This window comes from Notothenia rossii (genome assembly GCF_949606895.1).
Source record: "Notothenia rossii genome assembly, contig: scaffold_215, whole genome shotgun sequence".
NCBI classification, from domain to species: Eukaryota; Metazoa; Chordata; class Actinopteri; order Perciformes; family Nototheniidae; genus Notothenia; species Notothenia rossii.
In genome coordinates, this window is record NW_027640043.1 from 43017 (window position 1) to 64928 (window position 21912).

Genomic DNA, 21912 nt, shown 5'->3' on the forward strand with positions numbered 1-21912 from the left:
AAAAACTGGAAGCTGATTCCACATGTCAGGGTTTTTACTCTCATACCAAATGTGTGTTGGTGCAGGTGAAGGGTACGGTGGACACGTACTGGCTGATGGGTCGAGATGGTTTTGATAAACCACTTCCTGTTCCTCCAGACCTCATTGGAGGGTAGGAACACACACACACACACACACACACACACACACACACACACACACACTGGTCTAAAGTAATCAGTTACTCTGAACCAAAATGTCTTGGAGGTGATCTCTGTGAGTCCCATGACCTCTGATGTGGTTAGATCCTGCCTGTCTCTCACCTGTCTGCTGTCTGTCTATCTCTCAGAGCCAGTAACCATGGGATCAGTTTGGATGAGATTCCTCCTGACAGACGACAAAAGTTTCTGGACCGACAGAAGAAGGCTGCGAAGAAATAAACACAAGCTGAGACCTGCCTGTCTGCCCCACACACACACACACACACACACACACACACACACACACACACACACACACACACACACACACACACACACACTAGTTTTACTCCCTCTCATTAACACTGAACTAGTCAGTTTCTGTGCCTCACATTGGTCTGTAACCGATTACACAGCAGTGAGTCATATTTATATTACCATTAAAAAAGCTAAAATAATAGTTATAATAATAGTAATGATAATAAGGGAAATGACTAACTGTTAATAAAGTTCTCACAGTGTTTAAGTACTATATTTTATTTGTATTTGGTTGTGTCTTCATTCCCAAAATGTCCTAAATGTATTTGATAATATATTTTCATTAATGAAGACAAAGCAAAGACTCGGATGAAATGTAAAGTAATATATATATATATTTATTAAAGATGGAGGCTGGTTCTTCCTGTAAGGGAAACTTCTGCAGCAATGGAGAGCCAGGACTCAGAGAGACAAGAGGAGAGTTGGAGCTTTGATGTCAAACACTGGTGTTTATTACAAGTATCGGCCGGAGAAATTCACATCACAAGTGACACAGCCAGAGGTTCTGACTGCCCTGGTGGGTTGCCATGTCAAATCTGACCAGTCTCTCTTTCGATAGACCTTTTAACTAGTTTACAGAGAGTTAATCCACATATTGGGGGATGGTGCATAAACATTCTGGGAACACTGGAGATAGCTCCAACATCTGGAAATATGGAATCACTTGTCTGTGTTGCTTAGAAGCCAGCGTTCTCACAGTCATAAAACCCTCTGTGACCGATAGGTCAGGCCATAAAACTGAGAACGAGTGCAGCAGCACATTCTTTAAAGGAGATAACGAGTCAGGGTTGATTATAAATGTCAACAGTTAAATATCTTAGGAGTAAGACAGAATTATTCCCTCACACTTCCTATGTTTTTTTATTCCAACAGTAATAACCAGTCTGCAGCAGGTTATGTGTTTTCTATTGGCTTATTATTAAAGAGCAACTTGCAGGTTAGAGACACCAGTAATAAATGTGTAGGGTTAGGGAATGTTCTGGTATTTGGACAAAATTAACATGGGATCACTCCGGTCAATGTACGTACTTCGTCTCACTGGAATATTAATGGCCAGATTGAATACAACATTGACCTAAATTCTCCGGTCAATGACAGGAGAGTTTTGAAAGTGACAAAACACTGTTCCACACATTTAAAAACACTTAATCAATGTTTACCCAGGATCCATGCACCTTTCCTGGCTTGTAAAATGTGGTGATGCGCCCTGGAGGTAGCGGGCAGGCTCTGTGCGTGGTGCTGAACCCCAGCCTGTCTATGTGGAATACAAAAACAAACAAAGACAAACACCTTTAAGGTCACCAGGGTCGTGAGGTTCTGGTTCTGGCGGTGTGCATGGAGGGGTTTAGTCCAAGTGAGGAGTGCTTGAGCGTGGGAGGATGTGTAAGGCAGAGGAGGGGAACAAAAAAAAACGAATACAAATAAGTTAAAGTGTGAACCTCCAGCAGGGCTGCTGCTGCTGCTGCTGCTGCTGCTGCTGCTGCTGCTGCTGCTGTGAAGGAGGACGAATATCGATGCTTGTGTTCGGACGGTAAAGCACCGCAAAATCCACCCCCCCTTAAAGGTTACCAGGGGCATGAGATTCTGCAGGGTGTGAACATCTGGGTTTAGTCCGTGGGGGAGTGCTTAAGTCCGGGGGCCCGGGGTCTCACGGTGCACGAGGTTATGGAAGTGCCACTGTTGCCGGAGGTCCTTAGTCCGTCCTTTGGGGCTCTGTCAGGGGCTACAGAGAGGTGGTTTTCCCGGTCCCTCTCCTGGAGGTATGAAATAACCTGAGCTCCATGTGAGGGAGCCGTGCTGGAGCTGCTTAGTCCGTCCTTTGGTGGTCTGTGAGGGGCTAATGAGAGGTGTTTTCCCCGGTCTATTTGATGGAAGTCTGACACGAGCAGAGTGTGCGTGCTTTGAAACTAATCCACCCACACTTAGCATGCTATTTTAGGGTATCAATCGTACCTTGTCACCATGCATGTAGCTGCATTTAAAAAAAGCTTACAGCACCGGGTATTCCCAGGCGGTCTCCCATCCAAGTACTGACCCGGCCCGACCCTGCTTAGCTTCCGAGATCGGACGAGATCGGGCGTGATCAGAGTGGTATGGCCGTAAGCAAAGAGTTTGGAGGCATAGTTGCTTCTTGTAGATTGGCTTCAGAGAGGATATGCGGGTGCCAGGGCCGAGTGTGGGTGCTGAAAGGCGGACTGCCCACCTCCAATGTCGATGCCCAGCAGCTGTGGGCTCTGCAGGGCCCCCCAGGCCTGCCTGTGAGCCACATGTCTCCCCCTCTCCAGCCCCTGGGAGCTGCTCCCCGGGGTCCTGGAGAGGCATTTTCAGGCTCCTCTCTGCACTTGCACTTTCCCCCCCTTACACATGGCTTTTAAATGGATCATTTTGGATGCAAATGGTCCATGGTATCCTTACTCTCTGAAACAATCTGGCTCTTACCACACTGTGAGCAGGGTTTAATCCGATTTTCAGCACTCTATCCCCCGCATAAACTAGTTTAAATCACCGTGGTCACTATGGTGGGGATTTAGGAATGTACCTGTGTGCGGTGCGGAGCTTCCCTGCGCTTTAAATCCATCGATTTGCCCTTTTTTGGGTTGTATTTTTGACTGTGAAAGCACTGTGCTCCCTGGGACGAGGCGCCCTCCTGTGGGGACACATGAGAACTGCACTCAAATCACTTTGTGCTTTTTAAACAGATTGAAATATTTTTGGGCCACTTTTAAAAACCGCTTTCTGACCTGGAAATCATTTCTAATCATCACCACCGTGATGGAGGGGCTGCAGGAATACTTTCCCCGCCTTGCAAACACTTAATCCTGGGTAAAATAATCGGATTAAAACAGTTCAACGCACTTTTAACACTCGTGTGCCCAGGATTCCTGCTCCTGGATCTCTGTGTGTGTGTGTGTGTGTGAGGCCCTGAGAGCAGCGGCTCGGCCGTTTTCACACTTTTGTCCATCAGTTTGTTAACGAAGTGGACAGAGGCTGTTTTTCGCCCTTAAAAGTGACTTTTAATGGTGTTTTTTGTATTTAAATGATGGGTCTTATCGTTCTCCAGGGTCCCCGACACAATGCAACTAGTCTGGAGCTCGCTGGGGTCCCGCAAAATGCTTTAATCACACTTTTGTCCATTTGCCTATCAGTTTGTTACAACAAGTCCTCCAACTAATACGACCAAATAGGTCGATTGTTTTCCTCGTTTTCCGACCCATTAATACGACCCAGAGCAGCGTTTTCAATCAACGGGTGCGTCAGCCTGTATACCTTTACGACCCACGGGCGCGTTTTAAATCAACGGGAGGCGGCGTAATGACGTACAACGTCCTCGACAACTTCTGTTAACAACCATCGTTTTTCAGACACGTACACTCTTCAAAAATCACGGCTTTCTGTCGTAGAACAAAACGTGATCCGCCTCTTAAATTTGTGTCGACCACAGACCTTATTTCGAGCTATTTTCCCAAATCCTATGGAGAAATCTCATTGGTTCTGACGCGAGGGAACCGGAAGTGGTCAAATGCTAACTCACCGGGGTTTTGGACTCGTCACTGCATCAGACAACATCCATTTATTTCCCAGACAAGCTAATAAACGTGAGTAGTCAGATATCAAAAGTATATTCATTTTGGGATATGTATTATGTTGTTTTATTTTGTCGTCTAGTACAGTGACTAAGATTACTATGTTTACCTAGGAATAATGATAGCAAAGCTAAATTAGCCAAAAGTAGAATCAGCTAACGTTAACGTGAGCATGGAAGTTATGTGATCCATCGGTTCATGCGGTTGATCCAAATGTTATCAAACGTCACATTCTTTATAACTATATTAAATACTATTTATCTATTAAGTGAAGAGTGACCAGGGGTGTAATACTGCCGGAACACCGCTCCGGCACCTAAAACGGGGATGGTTGTTAGCATCTGGTGCTAGCTAGCTATGATAACGGATAGGCTAAGAGGCTAATGTACCTAATGTAATGTTTACACAGTTAACTTTAGTCTAAGTTATCTCAGTGGGTCTGAAACAGTTTGGTCACCATATATGGAAATACATATTTCCAAGGCACACTTTTATATTATTGTAATGTTCCACAATAGGAGTCGGAAATTCAAGTTCTTAGGTTCAATAGCTCCTTTGGTAGTATACAAATACAGGTTCATAGGTCACAGGTTGCAGGTCGCAGGTTCAACGTCACACAGCACCCTAAAAAAAATCGAATGAATCTAAAACATCGATGAAATCATTACAATTCATACTATTGGACATACAACAAATGCATAAAAAAACAAAACAGTAAATAGTTAAATATGCACAAAGATACATTTAAAAAAAGTATTATTCTTATCATTTTTTTTATTATTGAAATGTATACAGTTAAGTTTCATATGGGTGTTGACAGATGTATCCATAGATTTAGTTAATTTTGCCCTCAAGTGCACAAGATTGATGCATTTAACTTCACGGGGGCCTCCGGACCCCCCTAGAGGACATGAGGTCCACCCCCACTTAAAACATATTCACATGGATAGGATACTAAATACATGTGCACACTTTTTATATAGTAACCTTTGTACCTCAGCAGGAGGGAGTTAGTTTATAAAGGTCCTTCACTGATCACTTAACTATCACGCAGCTGTGTGCAGCATTTACTGTAAGAATCACACATTTATTCAATAATGCAGACTTAATAAATGACCATTCTTTGTTGATTCTGGCTGGAGTGTTAATTGACAGTAGTTACATAAGCTTCAAAACAAGCCACAACTGCGCGTGCACACGTGCAGAACTTATAGAATTAGCAATACACCCCGGCTGCTAATGATGATTTTAGTATTATTTTCTGTGATGATGGAGCATCAACTTTTGGATCAACCAGATATTGACAGATTAGGCTTGTCCATAACAGTCTCTTTAAACATGTGACTGACTCTGTATAACATTGTTTTCCTTACTCTTGTGATTTTTGTTCATCCTATCTAAAAGATAAAAAAACATGAGTTCATTGTTTTAACAAGATTTTTCACGATATAATAAAATACATGAATCCTGTAAACATTTGTAGTATAGTATTCTTATTTTTGGTATTCCCTGACATTATCTGTGTTTCTGTTACAGACGCCTACTCAAAAAGTGTGCCAGACATGCAGGGAAAGCATAGGAGTAGCAAGTAAAAAATGCAAACAATGTGGTGCCATCCAACCCTACAAAGAGAAACTCTCCAAGCAAAAAGAAAAGGTTGCACAGGAGTGGAAGGCCACGCAACAGAAAAACCACAGTGTCAACAAAGTGTATGACTCGACACATTTACTGGTAAGCTTTTTTCTCTTGCAGATGTCAGTTATCATAAAAAAGTGTGTAAATAATCCCTGATCTTAATCTTTTTATACAAATTGTTAAATTACTGAATTGATTTATACTTTCCAACAGTCGCCCTCATTTACTTTTTAAAAATAATCCTAATTTCTTAAGTAAGTTTATGTGAGAAGTACAGACTAGTGCACGATTACTGCACTTCATGTAATGTGTTAAGCAAAATTGTTGTCACCGTTGTATTTAAAGCTGTAAAGGCATAACACATTTTTTCGAACTGATGTTAGATAGTGTTTGTACTTGCAAGCACCCAGTTTTAGTAAAACATTATTTCTTAACCAGAAGTAACATAGTTCAGGCCAGTGGTAATTCCTAGAATCAGAGCTTCAATGTACATGTTTTTCTAATTATATCTTACAAAAAAACCTGCATTTTGGTGTTTTATATTTTATTTTGGAACTTCATGGTATGGAAAACACATAATTATGTGACTATGGTTTCCAAAAGTAAAATAAATGAAATATCATATACATTTTTGAATAAATGGTAAAACCAAGAATGTCACAGAATCAAAACCAGCCCATATTAATATAGTGCTTGAAAGACAATCAAGACCTGGAAAGAGTTAGTATTAATAAAGAGGCCCTTAAAAGCACTTTCATTAAGCTTACCAGAGTCTCTGACTTTGAGCCGTGTTCGAACAGTCATTTAAAAATTCCCCTGTAACACCAGCTTTACATCTGAAGTGCTGTTAATGCGGAACTTTGAAACTGAAATGATATAGGTTATAGCTTGCTGACATGTTTCCAAGCTAAATGTAGCTTATTCAGATATCTGAATGTGAGAATTAAATGGACAAATATTAGGCATGCCAGAAACTGACCATGATCAAAATCGGACAGCCCTGGCGAATATTAATTGATTATTCGCCGCCGAATTGAAACTAAGCCAGGAAAAAAAAGAAATACATAAATAATAATAAAAATATATATAAATAAAATCGAATTTTAAAAATAATTTTCGATTATGGAGACTGTAACGAATATTCGAAAAATAGAATAATCGCTGGCATCCCTAACCCATATAAAAATAACTATGCCCATGTAAAAAAAACTCAAAGTGAACCCGAGCTCGATAAACTTCTTTTTTTTTTACAGTTCTTTTTTAGGGGCTCCCCTAAAAGGGGTCTAAAATCACACCTGGTTAATTGTGGGGTGCCTTCCTCAATGTGCACACGTATCACATCAGTGCATTTTTCACTTAGGCAAAATAAATGGAGTTATAATGGCTTTAGGTGTGTGAAAATGTTTAGAACTGTTGTGTACATAATATTTCTTGTTTTTTTGTGTCCATTGTGTTCCAGCTCCACAAATGGAAAATGTTAGATCGGCGTCCCATCCTCCTTCTTGCCAAGAGAGGCACAAATGGTTTTTGCCGATTGCATCTGTCCATGGCAAATCGAGACAGAAGATGGTAACAATGCACTTGTTACCATAAAGAGGATTTACGAAAGCCTTATTAATGGTAAAGTATACAAATCTGCATGCTATATTTCAGCAATTTATCTGTTAACATGTTTTGTAAATTAGTTGCCCAGTTATCTGGTTTTAAATGTAAAAAAATGTGAATCACTGTTTACCAAGTAGTACAAATATGTCGTTATGTCTTGTTTTGTCAGTTAAAGGGCCCATGTCATGCTTTTCTGGTTATTACCCGTCCCCTTCTGTGTTATGAAGCTTTTCCTGCATGTAAACGGTCTGCAGAGTCACAAACCCTCAAAGTACACCCTGTAGCGAGTAAAACTCTAACACAGAAAATACCTGTCTATGCTGCTCTTTTTCAAAAAAAAATCTTCCTGAGTATAGTGACGTAACGGGCATAGTGACGTACCGGCTCACACACACTCACTCAGCCTTATCTTTTCTCAGCCGAGGCTCCGTGGATCTCCTCACGCACACACGCACTCACACTCACAGCCTGGATGTGAGTGTGTGTGTGTGTGTGTGTGTGTGTGCGCTCAGGCTGAGTTCCTCGCTGTCTCGCAGACCCCACACAGCAACCAGGAAACAACACCAGTAATCCAGCTCACACTGTCTGCTCCTCGAGCCTCAAAGGGCGGAGCAGCGAGCCCCCCAACGTCCCGCCAACACGGCACCCAGACCCCACGCAGCATTCTCATCTGTTTGTCCTTACTGGTGTCATTTCCTGGTTGCTAACAAACGCCATTGTAACACAGAATCACTGATGTTCCGCTGTTTCATTTTTAGCTGTAATTACTCAGATTATAAATGTATATGGCGGATTATACTTGGTCATTTACTCACCATGCGTCTACTTTTTTTTCTTCTCAATAGTGACTTTGGCAGTTGAACCTGAGGGCCCTTGTACCACACAGGCAGAAATGGCCGCAGACCCAGGATCAGACTTGTCTGTACCTCTTACCACCGAGACTGACACTGAGTTCACTCTCTTCCTCACTCCTGTGTCCTCCGGCCTGACTCCTGCTCTCTCCTCCGGGCTGACTCCTGCTCTCTCATCCGGGCTGACTCCTGCTCTCTCCTCCGGCCTGACTCCTGCTCTCTCCTCCGGCCTGACTCCTGCTCTCTCCTCCGGGCTGACTCCTGCTCTCTCCTCCGGGCTGACTCCTGCTCTCTCCTCCGGGCTGACTCCTGCTCTCTCCTCCGGCCTGACTCCTGCTCTCTCCTCCGGGCTGACTCCTGCTCTCTCCTCCGGCCTGACTCCTGCTCTCTCCTCCGGGCTGACTCCTGCTCTCTCCTCCGGCCTGACTCCTGCTCTCTCCTCCGGCCTGACTCCTGCTCTCTCCTCAGTGTCTTCCTCACAGAAAAGAAGACCAACGAGGAATAAAGTGGCAATTAATGGTATGTGCGGGTTAATTAGTAATTATCTTATTTACATCGACTGAAACTGTGTTTGATTTTGCACATTGAATGAGTTAAAGAGAGAGAAAACAATCATCGGTACAATTAGAATACACCACCTTTTGTTTTGTTTAAGACTTTGCAGTATCAAAAGTCTCAGTGCCATTTTGAACAGTTTAATTGAGCCCAATGTGATGTTAGGCAATGTTTAGGAGGTTATTGCTGAACTTCAACTTATTACCATCTTTTAATTCCTTGCAGAATGTCCCATTCATCAAGGGTCAGACACTTTCCCCTACAAAAAACTACTGAGGGAACGAATCAGGGAGGTTTGTTTAGAAAATATTTTAAAATAAATAAACAATGACAATAATGTTTCCGTGGAACCAAGTCTTATCTTATTGGATTTTCGTATACTTTGTTTAAAAGGAGTGTTTCAGTCTTAAGCATGACTGCTAATGTAAATATTGAAATTACAGTAACAATAATTTATTATTAATTTAAGGTTGAGGTACTTGTGTAATGCTTCATGTCGCATTAATGCATCATGTCCAGCCATTTATTTGTATATTACATTTTTTCTTGTAATCCTTTGTAGGTGAATTCCTATTCTTGGCAGTACAAATATTTTTTTAAATAATAATAGTATTCCAAAATATTAAACTGATGGGGAAAATGCTATTGACTATGTTACAGTCCTTCATATGTTTGAGTTAATCGTACCTACTATTATTTCAAATTATCATTTGATTTCACTGGACTTTTTGTATTTACATGTATGACATTTGAAAAAAATGAAGTTTACCTAAAATCTGTGTTTCTTTACTCAGGGCCATACCGAGGTGTTGGTGCAGTGGCAGTCTTGCTCTGGATGGTATGTATCTAATCTGAAGTTTCCTTCAGTGTAGCTGATGGGTCTGGCAGAACAGGGGCCACAAAGTAGTCTTACCAACCAACTTCATCAACCCTGAGATCACTAACTTAAACATTTTGGGTTCCTCAGCAGTAAATTGAATTTAGTTGATCACATGGGGGTGGGGAGCCATGTCATCAATGGCTCTATCAGACGTTTGCGCCATAAAGTAAGACATCCAAGTTATCTGCCCTTCGTCATTCAGACATCGCGCCCTAGAAATGTTGTCTGATTGTAACACATAAGCAGGGAAGTAGCCTACATTGAAATAGAAATTAAAATATACAATAGAGTTTATCATTGATCAATATCACTAAAGGTTAAATGATTGATATGTGAGGCTGGATGGTATTTGATCTCTTTTGTAATTACTGACTTGTTACATTTGTTCTTAACAATTATACTATAAGTATAGTTAGTAGTAATAAGTAGTATTATTTCTGTGTGCAGTCTTGCAGGCAGTTGTCTAAGTTTAGTGCTGTATGTTTGGGCATTGATAAGACAGCAAATTCAAAGAATTGGTCAAATGAAACATTGACTTTGAAATAAAAAATGTACCTTGTATTATATATGATGTACGTGTTATATATAAATATATACATTATACTGCACTTTCATCATGATATTTTTGAGTGACTTAGTATATCTTCTCATTTGAAATAGCATTGTCAACATACTGTAGAACTACATATTCCAAAAAGTAATACTTTTTGCTGTGTCAGTATTGTCATACTGATATTCTGTACAAACTGTGAAGTCCATTGAGACAAATGTAACATTTGTGATATTGGGCTATATAAATAAACATTGATTGATTGATTGATTGATTGATTGATTGACTGTTTCTGTTTTACAGTGGGGCGAAGTGGAAAAATTCCAGGGAGCCAAAGGAAAACTTTTCCAGTTAAATATGGCTGACTTTTTTTTTTCTATTTTGGAGTAATAAAATACATATAAAAAAAACATCTATGTAAGTGTTGTGCCTATTTGTGTTCTTATGTTATCAGTGAGCTGAAGCCAAGACAAATACAAATATGTTTTAAGTGTATCCATACAAACTCATTCTCTAAAACTGTCATGATTGGTCTGTTGTGAATGACACCCATGAGGAAAAAGGTCCTATACATTATATCACATCGGCAGGGCTGTGATGTGATGAGGCCCTCGCGAGCGTCGACGGGGGGGTGGTGTGTAAACCCTGGACACACCAAGCCGATTACAGCTAGTGGAGCCTCGCAGCAGAAACTGTGGCGCGCTCAATTGCGCCGCATTTGCGCATCAGATGAGGCTCCCTCCACAAGATGAGGGCGAGAGGCAGACGCAGTCTGTGTGATCGGCGTGTATGGAGGGGCGGGCCTGCACATCGGCATATCACAGACTGGTGCATACATTGTACAGGCGGCAATTTGAAATGGAACGCAGCCCACACACGGCAGACAAACCCAAACACTTTTGGAACACGCCACCTCCAGACACATTAACATGCACTCCCCTAACTTTCCCCTAATCTGACATTGTATTTCATTCCATAACATATAAATATACTGTTCACCCATGTGAAACACACACACTGAAACCAAAATAATTTACAAACATGTGAAAATCTTTCATATGCGATGGAAACTTCTGAAGCAATGGAAACAGGAGTCAGAGAGACACGAGGAGAGCAGGAACTTTGATGGCAAACTGATGGTTTATTCACAAGACATGTTGTGTGCCACGAATTGACACAAAAGATGCCAAACCAATTCTGAAGATCTCTACCCCAGACCCATATTTAGCTAGTTCTGAGAGAAGAATCAACATTGTGCATAACAAGATAAAACCAACACCTCTATCAGCTGACGCCAATAGGCAGGAACAGGGAGACAAAACACTGAGAGCACAGTAGCCAAGGCTACAGGTGCCTGTGCTCAGTCAGGACAAGACCTGGGGGGTATACCACGAAACTGGTTCAACCTAACCTGGATATGTTTGAGTTAGCCGGTTGGCCTAATCCAAAACATACGCCCTCTCGCTAAACGGCACTACGACACGGGTTATCAAGTGGATCGCTCAAGCCAGCCGTGCCTATCTAGTTAGGTGCGCGTTCACATAAAAGGGGTAGTATTTGGAGCATTCGACCAATCACAAACATGGAGAAGCGTACTGACAGCGCAGCGCGTATACTTCCTGAATGAAAAGTCAACTATATAATTAGACAAATATGAAGACTTTAAACATCCATGACTCAAAAACTTTATCCAGGATAAAAGCCACATAGCTGCACCTGCAAGGTGAACACAGCTGGTAAAAGAAAAAGTGTTTGAATGCGTACATTAACAGGTTTATGATATGCCCCGTCTAAGACACGATCTGACTTTAATTACATTTGACTCGAGTGTTTCGTAATGTGTTGCTTCAAATAATACTTCTGCATACAGTATGTGACACTGTAAGTGTTGCACGGCCAGATACGGCTCAGCTGACTCAGATAAGGAGATATATGATACATTATGATGTGATGCCGCGGACTGTACTGTGACTTTGATCCAGTTACTTATGTTGAGGCAGATATTTAATTAAGCTTTCTTAACGCTAATGTTATAATAGTCAGATTGCTCTGAAGATGGGAGGTGATATTCTATTAATGTTCACATTCACACGTGAACACGTTTGGTTCTATGCAAACTCAGTAATATCCATTGTGATACAGTTATAAGGCCTTCACAAGAGACTGTCAGTGGAGATTAAAGGGGATCAGGAGCTCACGTCTTCTCAGAGTCCTTGGTATCTGGCTTGATGATTGTCTCACATTTCTAAACTTCATGTCAATAACCTGCTTAAAAAGCTGAGGGTTAGGCTAGGTTTCTTCTACAGGAACAAGTCCTGTTTCTCTGCTTGAGGCCAGGAAAAGGCTAGTCACTGTGACCTTTTGACCTGTGCTGGACTATGGTGATTTGATCTATATGAATGCACCTGCCAATTGCCTGGTCAAGTTAGATGCTGCGTATCACAGTGCACTGAGATTTGTGACAAACTGTAAAGCATTAACCCATCACTGTACCCTGTATGCAAGGGCTGGTTTGCTTTCACTAACTGTACGGAGGCTCAGTCACTGGTACATTTTTATATACAAAGCCATGTTAGGGAAACTTCCATCTTATATCTGCTCCCTGATCTCACGGAAAATTGTAAGTGGCTACTGCCTGAGATCGAATGCTGTGGTTTTATTAAATGTGCCAACTGCTAGGACTGTCTTAGGGAAGACAGCTTTTAGATGCGCATCTCCTCTGTCTTGGAATAGTTTGCAAATTAAATGGAAACTGAGCAATCTGGTGCCACTAAATGTTTTTAAAGCTCGGTTGGATGCTACTCAATCGGAAGCTATTGGTACCTGTTTATGTGGATAGTTATGTAAATGGTGCTGTATGATGTCCTTTTGTTGTTCTGTTTATGTTTTTATGTTTCGTGTGGAACCTACTTGAGCAGGTCTCCCTTGAAAAAGAAATCAATGATCTCAATGGGATACACCTGTATAAATAAAGGTTTGAAATTAAATGAAATGAGAGTCATCATCATCATGTTCTCTCTGCTGCTGCTGCTGCTGCTGGCAGCTGGAAGTGAGTCAACACTTATTATACTGCTGTTTAACAGGATAATCTGTCATATAACTTTTTTTTGTATTTGTACAGGTGTGAAGTGTGAACAGTTGAAACAGCCAGCTTCTGTGACTGTGCAGCCAGGTCAACGTCTGACCATCACCTGTCAGGTCTCTTATTCTGTTAGTTAATAATAATAATAAAATTCAATAACATGCTTTAACCACTAGGTGCCCGTTTATCAGCTGTGCGCCGTTATGGTGTAAATACTGCCTATCTACCAATTGGATCCAATATAAAAGTCAGCCGAATTACTGTTGATATTGCAAGGAGACATATTGTGTGAAAATAAATCTAAGATGTTGTTAAATGGCTGATATATTTGTGATCCACGTCACGTTTTCAGTTTTGGCGGCAGTTCTTCCTGTTTGTATAGAAGTCTTCTCATCAGGGCTCTATAGATAGATAACTACGGCAGATATGTAATATGTAATGCAGCCGAACCATGTATTACAATGCCGTTATGTGATTAGCTCCAAAGAGAAAAGCAAGCAAACTCGGAATAAAGTATTATTATTTTTTTTTTAAATGTTTTCGGATTTCACATCGCATAAACACCATTTCCCAACGTGCATTGCGGCTAAACCATGAATCACCGAGCTGAGGATCTTGGTTATGGCTAGAAAGGATCCGTCTTGTGTAAAACTCTCGCGAGAGTTCGGCTGAATGTCACGTGGCTGAATGTTTACGTTTGGCAGGCAGCCTTTCAGTTAGGATCGTTAACATCAGTTGGCCACAGCAAATGATGGTGAGAAGCTAAACTATCTATTAATTATGTCAATGACAGGGAGTGTGATCGTTGAAAAGCGGTCTTGCTGGTGTTCAAAGAAGAATGACAACACTGTAGATCACCAACACTATGGTTTATTTTTTATTCACAGGCAAGTCAACGTTGTCGCAGTAAAAGTCCCAAGATAGCTCCTGGTGCAATAAAATGTTCCCTTGCAGTGTTTTACTATTATGTCTGATGTTTCTCTATTAATATTGCTGCTGCATTAATGTGTATGTTGCATCATGTTACTGCTGTAGATGTGTTTCCGAGCCGCTCCGATTACAACGAGAGTTACAACGAGAACGTGACGTCATATTTACAATAGAAGGATCCTTTCTAGCCATAACCGAGGATCTTGCCTACGTCTGTTTCCGGTATTGTTTTTGACGGATGTATTTTGTTATACACACATTCCTTCACATTTAATTTAAAATGTACATTAAAATATTTCATGAGGCTTTCTAAAATGTTTTAAAATATAACTACGGTTCGAGTTGAAGAGTTTATAAATTAACATGAACCGAAGCTGTTGCCTGGTAACGCAATCGTGCAACGTCACGTCCGTTAATTCCACATCCACACACATCGATTTAATAAATGAATATAGCCTTTGTATCTGCTAAAAGAGGTGCCGACCAGCTGGGGCAACAGAAAATTAGCGAAATTGAGTGTGACTATTACAAATGAAATCATTATTATATTAATATTGATAATAATAACAACCGACCGTCGGGGTAGCATTTGCTTGGCATTTCCGGGTATATCTCCACTGGTTGGGCCACGTTAACAATACTGTGTAAATGTCACGTTTGAAGGGACGAAATCGTGACAGCTTCACGTCTCCCATCATGGTAAATCGTCACATGTTCACGTCTTGCCGTGATACCGGGTTGTGCTGACCATGTCCATGCCTTTATGACAACAGTGTACCAATCTTCTGATGGCTACTTCCAGCAGGATAACTCACCGTGTCACAAAGCTCAAATATTCTCCAACTGGTTTCTTGAACATGACAATGAATTTTACTCAAATGTCACAGTCCACAGTCATCAGATCCAAATCCTACAGTGCACCATTGGGATATGGTGAACGAGAGATTTGCGTCATGGATGTGCAGCCGACAAATCTGCAGAAACTGTGTGATGCGATCAGGTCAATATTGAGTGAAATCTCTGAGGAATGCTTCCAGTACCTTGTTTAATCTATGCCATGAAGACTTAACGCAGTTCTGAAAGCAGATGGGGGTCCAACCTATCCTAGCAAGGTGTACCTAATTAAGTGGCTCGTGAGTGTATTACTTAGCTCAATTTGTATTGTTAGTGTGTGTCTGTAGGAGTAAAGTCTAGACACATTCTTTGGATGTAAGCATTGGCTAATTAAACAGATCATGATTAAATGACATGATGATAATAAGGGTGATCACCAAAACCTTATACCAGGGGTGGGGAACCTCTGGCCCTCGAGGTAACTCGGATCTGAAGGTGACTGATAACTGCTAATGGCATTTACTTGGATACCAGACATAGTAAATGCAAAGCAGGATCATATAAAAAAAAAGGTAATAAACAAGCCATTCAATCGTAATACTCGTTTTAATACGTTGACATGCATACAACACAATAGACTTGTTAAGTCCTGTTCGTTGTCCTGTTTGTTGTCCTTATCACCGTCCTGTTAGTTTTCCTCATCACCGTCCTCATCACCGTCTTGTTCGTTGTCCTCATCACCGTCCTCATCACCGTCTTGTTCGTTGTCCTCATCACCGTCCTCATCACCGTCCTGTTCGTCGTCCTCATTACCGTCTTCAATGTCTTCCTCCATCATGAGAAAAGACGAGTCCGAGCCAATACAGCTGTAGGTGCTGGTGACTCTGCTCAGTTTCTGCTCCAGAAGATATTGATGGTGTAAAATAGAGCAGTGCAGTCCCCTGTATCCCTCTTCTGTTATATCGCTTGGAGAAACTAAAATAAAAAGACAAAATGACAGTCTATGTAAGGCAACTTTTAATTAGCATTGATGTTGGTTCCATATAAGCAATTTGAATGTTTAACTCCGAGGCTGTATATTAGCTAAAAAGATTTGTGATTCAGAAAAAATGCAATCATTACAGATGCTATTCAGTGATAGACATTTGACACTGGGAGGGGGGCAGTGGCAAATATTATAAATCGGTATTTGTGGAACATACTTTGGTTCCTGATGTCGTCTTTTGTCTGATGAAGGAGGCGGTCCAGTTTGTCCAGTGCCTGCCTCAGATTTTGACAATGCTGGGTCATCTCCTTCACAATGATGACTTTCTCCTCTTCCATACGCCTGACCAGCATAACCTGGTCAAAAAGTCGCCTCTTTGTGCGCAGGTTCACCACTATAATGGAAAAAACACAAAATATAACAACCACAATGGTAAGGCTAATAAAACAAATAATATCAGTTTGTATTCAATCTTTTTTAATTAAATTGACCAAAACCTTAAAATCTGGTAAAAAAAAATTCAACCTCGCCGCTTGCTGAATTTTTTCAATTCTGTCTATGTTGGCAGAATTACATTCAGTATGTCTTGAGATTCAACATTAGTATGCAGTTCAGGGTGGTCAGGAAGGGTTTTACTGTTTCCATAGATATGCCTGTCCCAGTGAGACTAGACTATTAAGACTTGATAGGGCAACATCATACAGACCTTTCAATATAATTATTTTAAAATGATTTGTTGTGATCATGATGATTTGTGACACCTATGTTGATAGCTCTGTGTTACATTGGTGATTGTATTCTAGTACTTCAACTGAATTTATGGAATATCTAGGGCAAACAAAAACAAGTTGTTTCTTACCATCTCCTTGCGCCTCCCAGGGCAGAATGACATCCTCAGACAGACCGCATGCTGCTTCTGTGTCAATTTTCTCTGAACAGGCATCAATGGTGTTGTACTGCAGTATCCTCTCTCTGAGTTTCTTCTTGAGCTCTGTCAGTCTTCTCCGTTTGCGTTGCCTTGTTTGGTTGCTGTCTGTAAAGTAAAACAAAATACAAATAAACTAATATTAATAATACAAACAACAACAACAAGAAACAAATATTGTTTCTAGATAACGTAATAATAAATACCATTTTGTCGATAGAGGTCGTGTTTCTTTCTTCGGAGGGAATAAATAATTTCATCTATTTCTCTCTGGAGCTCCTCTTGGCTACTCTGGGCTCCATGTTTCTCTTGAAAACAGAAACAACAAGGTGTAATCATAAAACATGAAGCCAAATGTTTGGAAATATGGAACCAAATCTATACCACAGTGATCATATAACATACCAGTGGCTGCCCATTGCTTGACCTCCAACACCCACTGCTCCGTGTCCTCCAGGGAGATGTTCAGCTCTTGCTTGAGACTCTCAAGATTGTCCACTTCAGTTTGTGCTCTCTGTGTAGTCTGGTTAGAATGTTTAAAAGGAAAAAGTGAATATGCGTTCCAGTTGGTTGAGAAGGTTGTTTTTTACTGAATTCCTTTATGCACATTAACTGACCAGACAACAACATGAAATGCTAAACACCTTCTCTTCAAGGTTGGCAAGTATCACCTTAGTTTCCCTTTTTTTTCAAGATCAAGCAGGATTAACATTATTATTATTATTATTATTATTATTATCCAGAAATTCAGATGAATCAACCTATAGTGCTTTATTAAAAACAAACAGAACAGAGACTCTCTTGGCAGAACAGTGTGCCATGGCAGCACCATCATAATGAAATGATTGCAGAATACATTCAATTCAACAACATGTAGCTAAGGATGGTGTTAAATTACTACAACAACAAACTCGGATAGTCTTAATATACATTTTGAAATGCAGCATGGACGTCTTACTTTGACAAATCTCTTTGAGAGTGTCTTGTGGAGATTCTCCACCTTCCTGTGGTTCCATTGCATAGCCAGCACGGTTATCATATCTGCTCTAGCTGTAAACACAAAAACATGAAAATTCATATGAGCTTTACAATGTGGCACTACTTAAAACTATTTGTTTTCCTCTACCAACCTGATTTGGTCATGTATTTTGTTGTCAGAGCTGCCCTTGAGAGGAAGCTGTTAACCTGTTCCACTTCCTCGCCGACAGTATTTCCAGCACCTTCCTGGCTTCTGCCACCCCACTTCACCTGCTCAGAATCATAAACAATGAGATCTAGCTATTTAGTTCAATATTATAATTTCTTGTACTGTACATCTTTAGTTATCATCAGTGTCAGGAGCAATTTCAGAAAGTTAAAATGTTCTGATATTGAATTATGCTTTGAACTACAATGTCACAACTGCAGTTATTTGAAGCTCTATTCATTCATTATTTCTACAGTGCGGATATATTTACTAAAATAAACATAATGGGTTTTGGAAGCCTATCCTTGTGACAGTCTGTTTTGTAACAATTTTGTCAACATTTGTAACTATTACAATTATTCCACAGGCTTGAATAGAATATACTACATGATATTCTTATGTGCACTACAATTTCTAAAACATTTGAATCTAGTGACACAAATGTTTAATTTGCATACTGTACCTCGCATTTGCCTGTGTGGGCCTTGGCGTGCATTACAGAGAGAAAAGGTTTCATCTCTGTAAGTGGTTGGAGCTCAGGCAACTTTGCTGCCATCTTCTCCAAATAAGGCCAGTACCTGTAATGACAAAATCAATTAGCTCTTCCAGTTGCATGATGGCATAATAGTAAAAAGATAAACCAGGTCCTTAAAATTACCAGTACAATCCTTGTAACCAACATCAGCATTTATCCAAATGAATTTTTTTTTTGCTTTACATCTACTGGATGTGCAAGAATTAAATAGATAACACGTTTCCCACAAACACTTCCAATTTTGCAATAGTTATAACTACCTGCAGGCAACATCCATACAAAAGAATGTTGCATTCGCAACTTCAGCCAGCTCCTTCTGCAGGAACATTGGGTAGGCATATATTTCACCACGGTAGTGATTTAGGCCTTGTAGCAAGATGCCATGTCTGCACACAGCTATTTGCAGTCCTTCCTCATCCACCTTGGCCCTGGACTTGTGTGAGGTTTCTCTGCAAGCTGTGAATGTTGCCGGTCCACAAACATCACGACCACTTTTCTGAAATAGACACAATCTGTTACATTTAACCCTGTGCTAAGAAAAATAAATAAAGGGTTAGGGGATTGAATAGATTCTTACAATCGTCATCTGGCTCCTGATTTTGTCGACAAAGGCAGACACTTTACTGTCCTGGGCAATGAACAGTCCATCAAATAGAGACGGTTCATCTGTCCTGCGAAATTCGAGAAAGACATTGTAAGCAACATTATCATACATACATAAGTTTGATTGTGTCCTCTATTTAATGTGGCCAATTTGCTTTTGCCATAACATTTTCATAAATGTGGAAAAGGTCTTTGTGAATTTGATCTGTAATTCTGTGTAAAGTCTTTTGCCACCATTATTTAACATTAGTGAAAAGTTTACTGACTTCTTGTAAAAAGGTAAAAATAAAAGTACATCCTTTATATTGATGGGCATGGAATAGGGCAGAGGAAGGCATAGAAAAAGGTTCCTGGGCAATTTAATACATTTTTCATGAAGCGATTATATCCAAAACTGGTTCTTAGCTCCAACATATCCAACTAACGTCAACCATTTAACATTTTAAAGTTGAGTTAACTTTACAGGCGTCATATATAATAATGTTTATGAATTGGATTTATATAATTGTGTAATTTCACACCAACCATTGTTTTCTGATGGTCTACAAACTTTGGAAAAAGAAATTGCAGAGTTGGGGAAAGTTAGACATTTCAGCAAAGACATTCAGCTTAGTCAATAAAACAACAACTAAAATGAGAATATGATTTCACTGACCCTCTGGACTTCTTGAAGCGATAATGCTTTCTATTGCCATCTACAGCAATAGCCAGCATGTCAGGTGTGCATGCTGGGCATTTAAAGGGCTCCACCAGGCATAGATCTTCTTGTCTGTAATTACAGAAGGCAAACTCCCGAAAGACTCTGTGGAAGATATCGCTACAGATTCTGCCTGTCTGGAAAAAAGAATGGTATTCATTTGGTTAATTAAAAGTTTGGTATTCAAAAATCTTGAAAACCACATTTTATTCTTACCCTTCCTGTGGAAAACGATCGATGTTCAAGCATTTTTATAAATACTTGCTGGGATAATGCTGGGCTGGCCAATTTCATTTGCTCGAATGATGTGAACACATCAAACTTAAAAATAATTTTGCAGCTGTCGGTTGCTGGCCAGTATTTGTATCCCAGCAAGTCACCTATGCTCGGGGACCATTTGGCGGAACAAATTGGGCAGCACACAGAAGGCAGACGAACGTTGTATGGACCTGAGAAAAAATATAAATGTGCAATTTGACAGCTATCTATGCAATGTAGGACAAAAGTATAATAGTAATCCTGTATTTCTGCTTGATCGTCTTCTGGTGGCAACAAACCATTGATAGTCACCAACACGGTCTGCTTTCCTGGGATGATGGTGAAATCTTGGCTTGGACCACAGAAGCAGATTTGGGATGGCGGAGGAATTGGAAGCAGACACACTGCAGCAAAGACAATTTCAGAGATTCATATGCATGTTAGGACATGTTAGGAAATGTAGTCAATACAAATTGAGACATTTTAACTGTTAAAGCAAACTTCCGACATGGTGAAAATGATGCCGCTGTATATGTAGTGCACATTAGGAAACCATGGTAAGGGAATATGTAATACCTTATTTGAAACCACCTTGTTCACAGAGTCCATATTGGCCACTTTCATCCACAACCACTAAGGATGTGGGAGGAATAGGTCTGTAAAACCCATCAAACATGGCTTCCCTGTCATGGAAGACATGTTTACCATGGATAATAGGGTCACATGCCGGACAAAGAAAGGGAGTTCCTGGTGGAACACAGTCCAAGCACCGGACCACAGCATCAGCAGTTTTGCATTGGAGACAGGAACGTGTAGTGACAATCTCTGCAGCCAATTTCAAATTAAGGAGCTCTGGCATTGCAGCTCTGAATTTTTGTTCACGTTTCAACTGTCTTTGGGTCCATGTTGATGCAGTGGGTGTTTCTTCTGATGATGCAGGGACAGTGAGAGAACCCAACAGGTTTCTCAGTGTCTGAAGATGTTGATCTAAAATAACAAAATATAAAACAAATCATGGAATTTAGTTTAATTTAAAAAAGATATTCCATACATGGCTTTTCACTTTACAATGTATCATGAACAAAGCTATTACATACTACAAACAATTACCTACATTTCAAGTTGAAGGATAATTTAAGAATTCATTGTGCATACCAAGACTTGGGACCTGTAGAGGAATCTCATGTGTCTCCTCGACCTCTGGGGACTTCTGAGAGCTGGAAGGTTTAACTGCATAAAACAAAGTACGATGATATGGGAAACATTATTGAGGACCGACCAACGACATTAAAACTTAATGAAACACTAGAACTAGATTATATTTTACAGACCAGATCGATTCTTATTCCAATGTTGGGCTATAATGTTCCCATCCAGGTCCCTCTTCCTCCAGGAAATATTTGATCCTTGCGTTATTTTCTTTGGTATCTTCTGTATCTTCGGTTTCTTTGGTTTCTTTGGTATCTTAATATATAAATATATAAAAGAGATTATATATTTCCCTTAATTGTTGCACACACATCTTTGTAATGTGTGTGTCTGTTATCATTTGAGTAAATGTTATAATACATTTTTGGATAATGTTGTACTTGCCTTATTTGCCAACTCATCTGCGAGGGCATTCCCTATCTCTAGCCATTCATTCAGTTGCTTGGATGACATTTTTAAGTGAGGATAAAAAGGGCAACAACAAACAAAGGATGAACTGACATACAGGGAG

The 21912-nt window shown here is 40.3% G+C and overlaps 2 protein-coding genes and 2 long non-coding RNA genes across 8 annotated transcripts in view; 3 read left to right on the forward strand and 1 right to left on the reverse strand.

Moving 5' to 3' along the window:
* LOC307027144 (retinal guanylyl cyclase 2-like) overlaps positions 1-713 on the forward strand; it is a 32662-nt gene extending 31949 nt beyond the window's left edge. For 3 of the 5 annotated variants that reach the window (XM_079695334.1, XM_079695337.1, XM_079695336.1), the window contains 2 exons: positions 66-151; positions 329-713. In XM_079695334.1, coding sequence (XP_079551460.1) covers positions 66-151; positions 329-419 — 177 coding nt within the window. In that variant the 3' untranslated portion in view covers positions 420-713. The remainder of the gene's footprint in view (positions 1-65; positions 152-328) is intronic. The other 2 variants (XM_079695335.1, XM_079695338.1) reach the window with 2 other exon arrangements.
* A 2919-nt stretch (positions 714-3632) lies between these two features.
* LOC307027145 lies at positions 3633-8411 on the forward strand. Its single transcript, XR_013804551.1, has 4 exons — positions 3633-4093; positions 5618-5812; positions 7176-7336; positions 8167-8411. It is a non-coding gene; the product is annotated as an uncharacterized lncRNA (long non-coding RNA).
* Positions 8412-8530: 119 nt separating this feature from the next.
* Positions 8531-10475, forward strand: LOC307027146. The gene is made up of 3 exons (XR_013804552.1): positions 8531-8691; positions 8953-9565; positions 10461-10475. It is a non-coding gene; the product is annotated as an uncharacterized lncRNA (long non-coding RNA).
* Positions 10476-15590: 5115 nt separating this feature from the next.
* LOC307027148 (uncharacterized protein) lies at positions 15591-21581 on the reverse strand. The gene is made up of 16 exons (XM_079695341.1): positions 21524-21581; positions 21348-21422; positions 20784-21179; positions 20492-20596; positions 20151-20383; positions 19893-20071; positions 19212-19305; positions 18895-19130; positions 18563-18677; positions 18044-18164; positions 17872-17963; positions 17319-17436; positions 17120-17221; positions 16848-17021; positions 16206-16382; positions 15591-15978 (listed from the first exon to the last, which is right to left on the reverse strand). Exons 3-16 carry the CDS (start codon positions 21049-21051, stop codon positions 15692-15694), a joined length of 2301 nt encoding a protein of 766 aa, XP_079551467.1. The 5' UTR covers positions 21052-21179; positions 21348-21422; positions 21524-21581; the 3' UTR covers positions 15591-15691.
* Positions 21582-21912: the final 331 nt, after the last annotated feature.

Bases quoted from the DNA above. Each gene is read 5' to 3' on its own strand.
- LOC307027148 (XM_079695341.1), bottom strand. From the start codon at position 21,051: ATGCCAGAGCTCCTTAATTTGAAATTGGCTGCAGAGATTGTCACTACA. The intron at 18,165-18,562 runs GTACAGTATGCA...TATGATTCTGAG, and splicing joins CCCACACAGGCAAATGCGAG to CAGGTGAAGTGGGGTGGCAG. The intron at 15,979-16,205 runs GTATGTTCCACA...TTTTTATTTTAG, and splicing joins AGACGACATCAGGAACCAAA to TTTCTCCAAGCGATATAACA.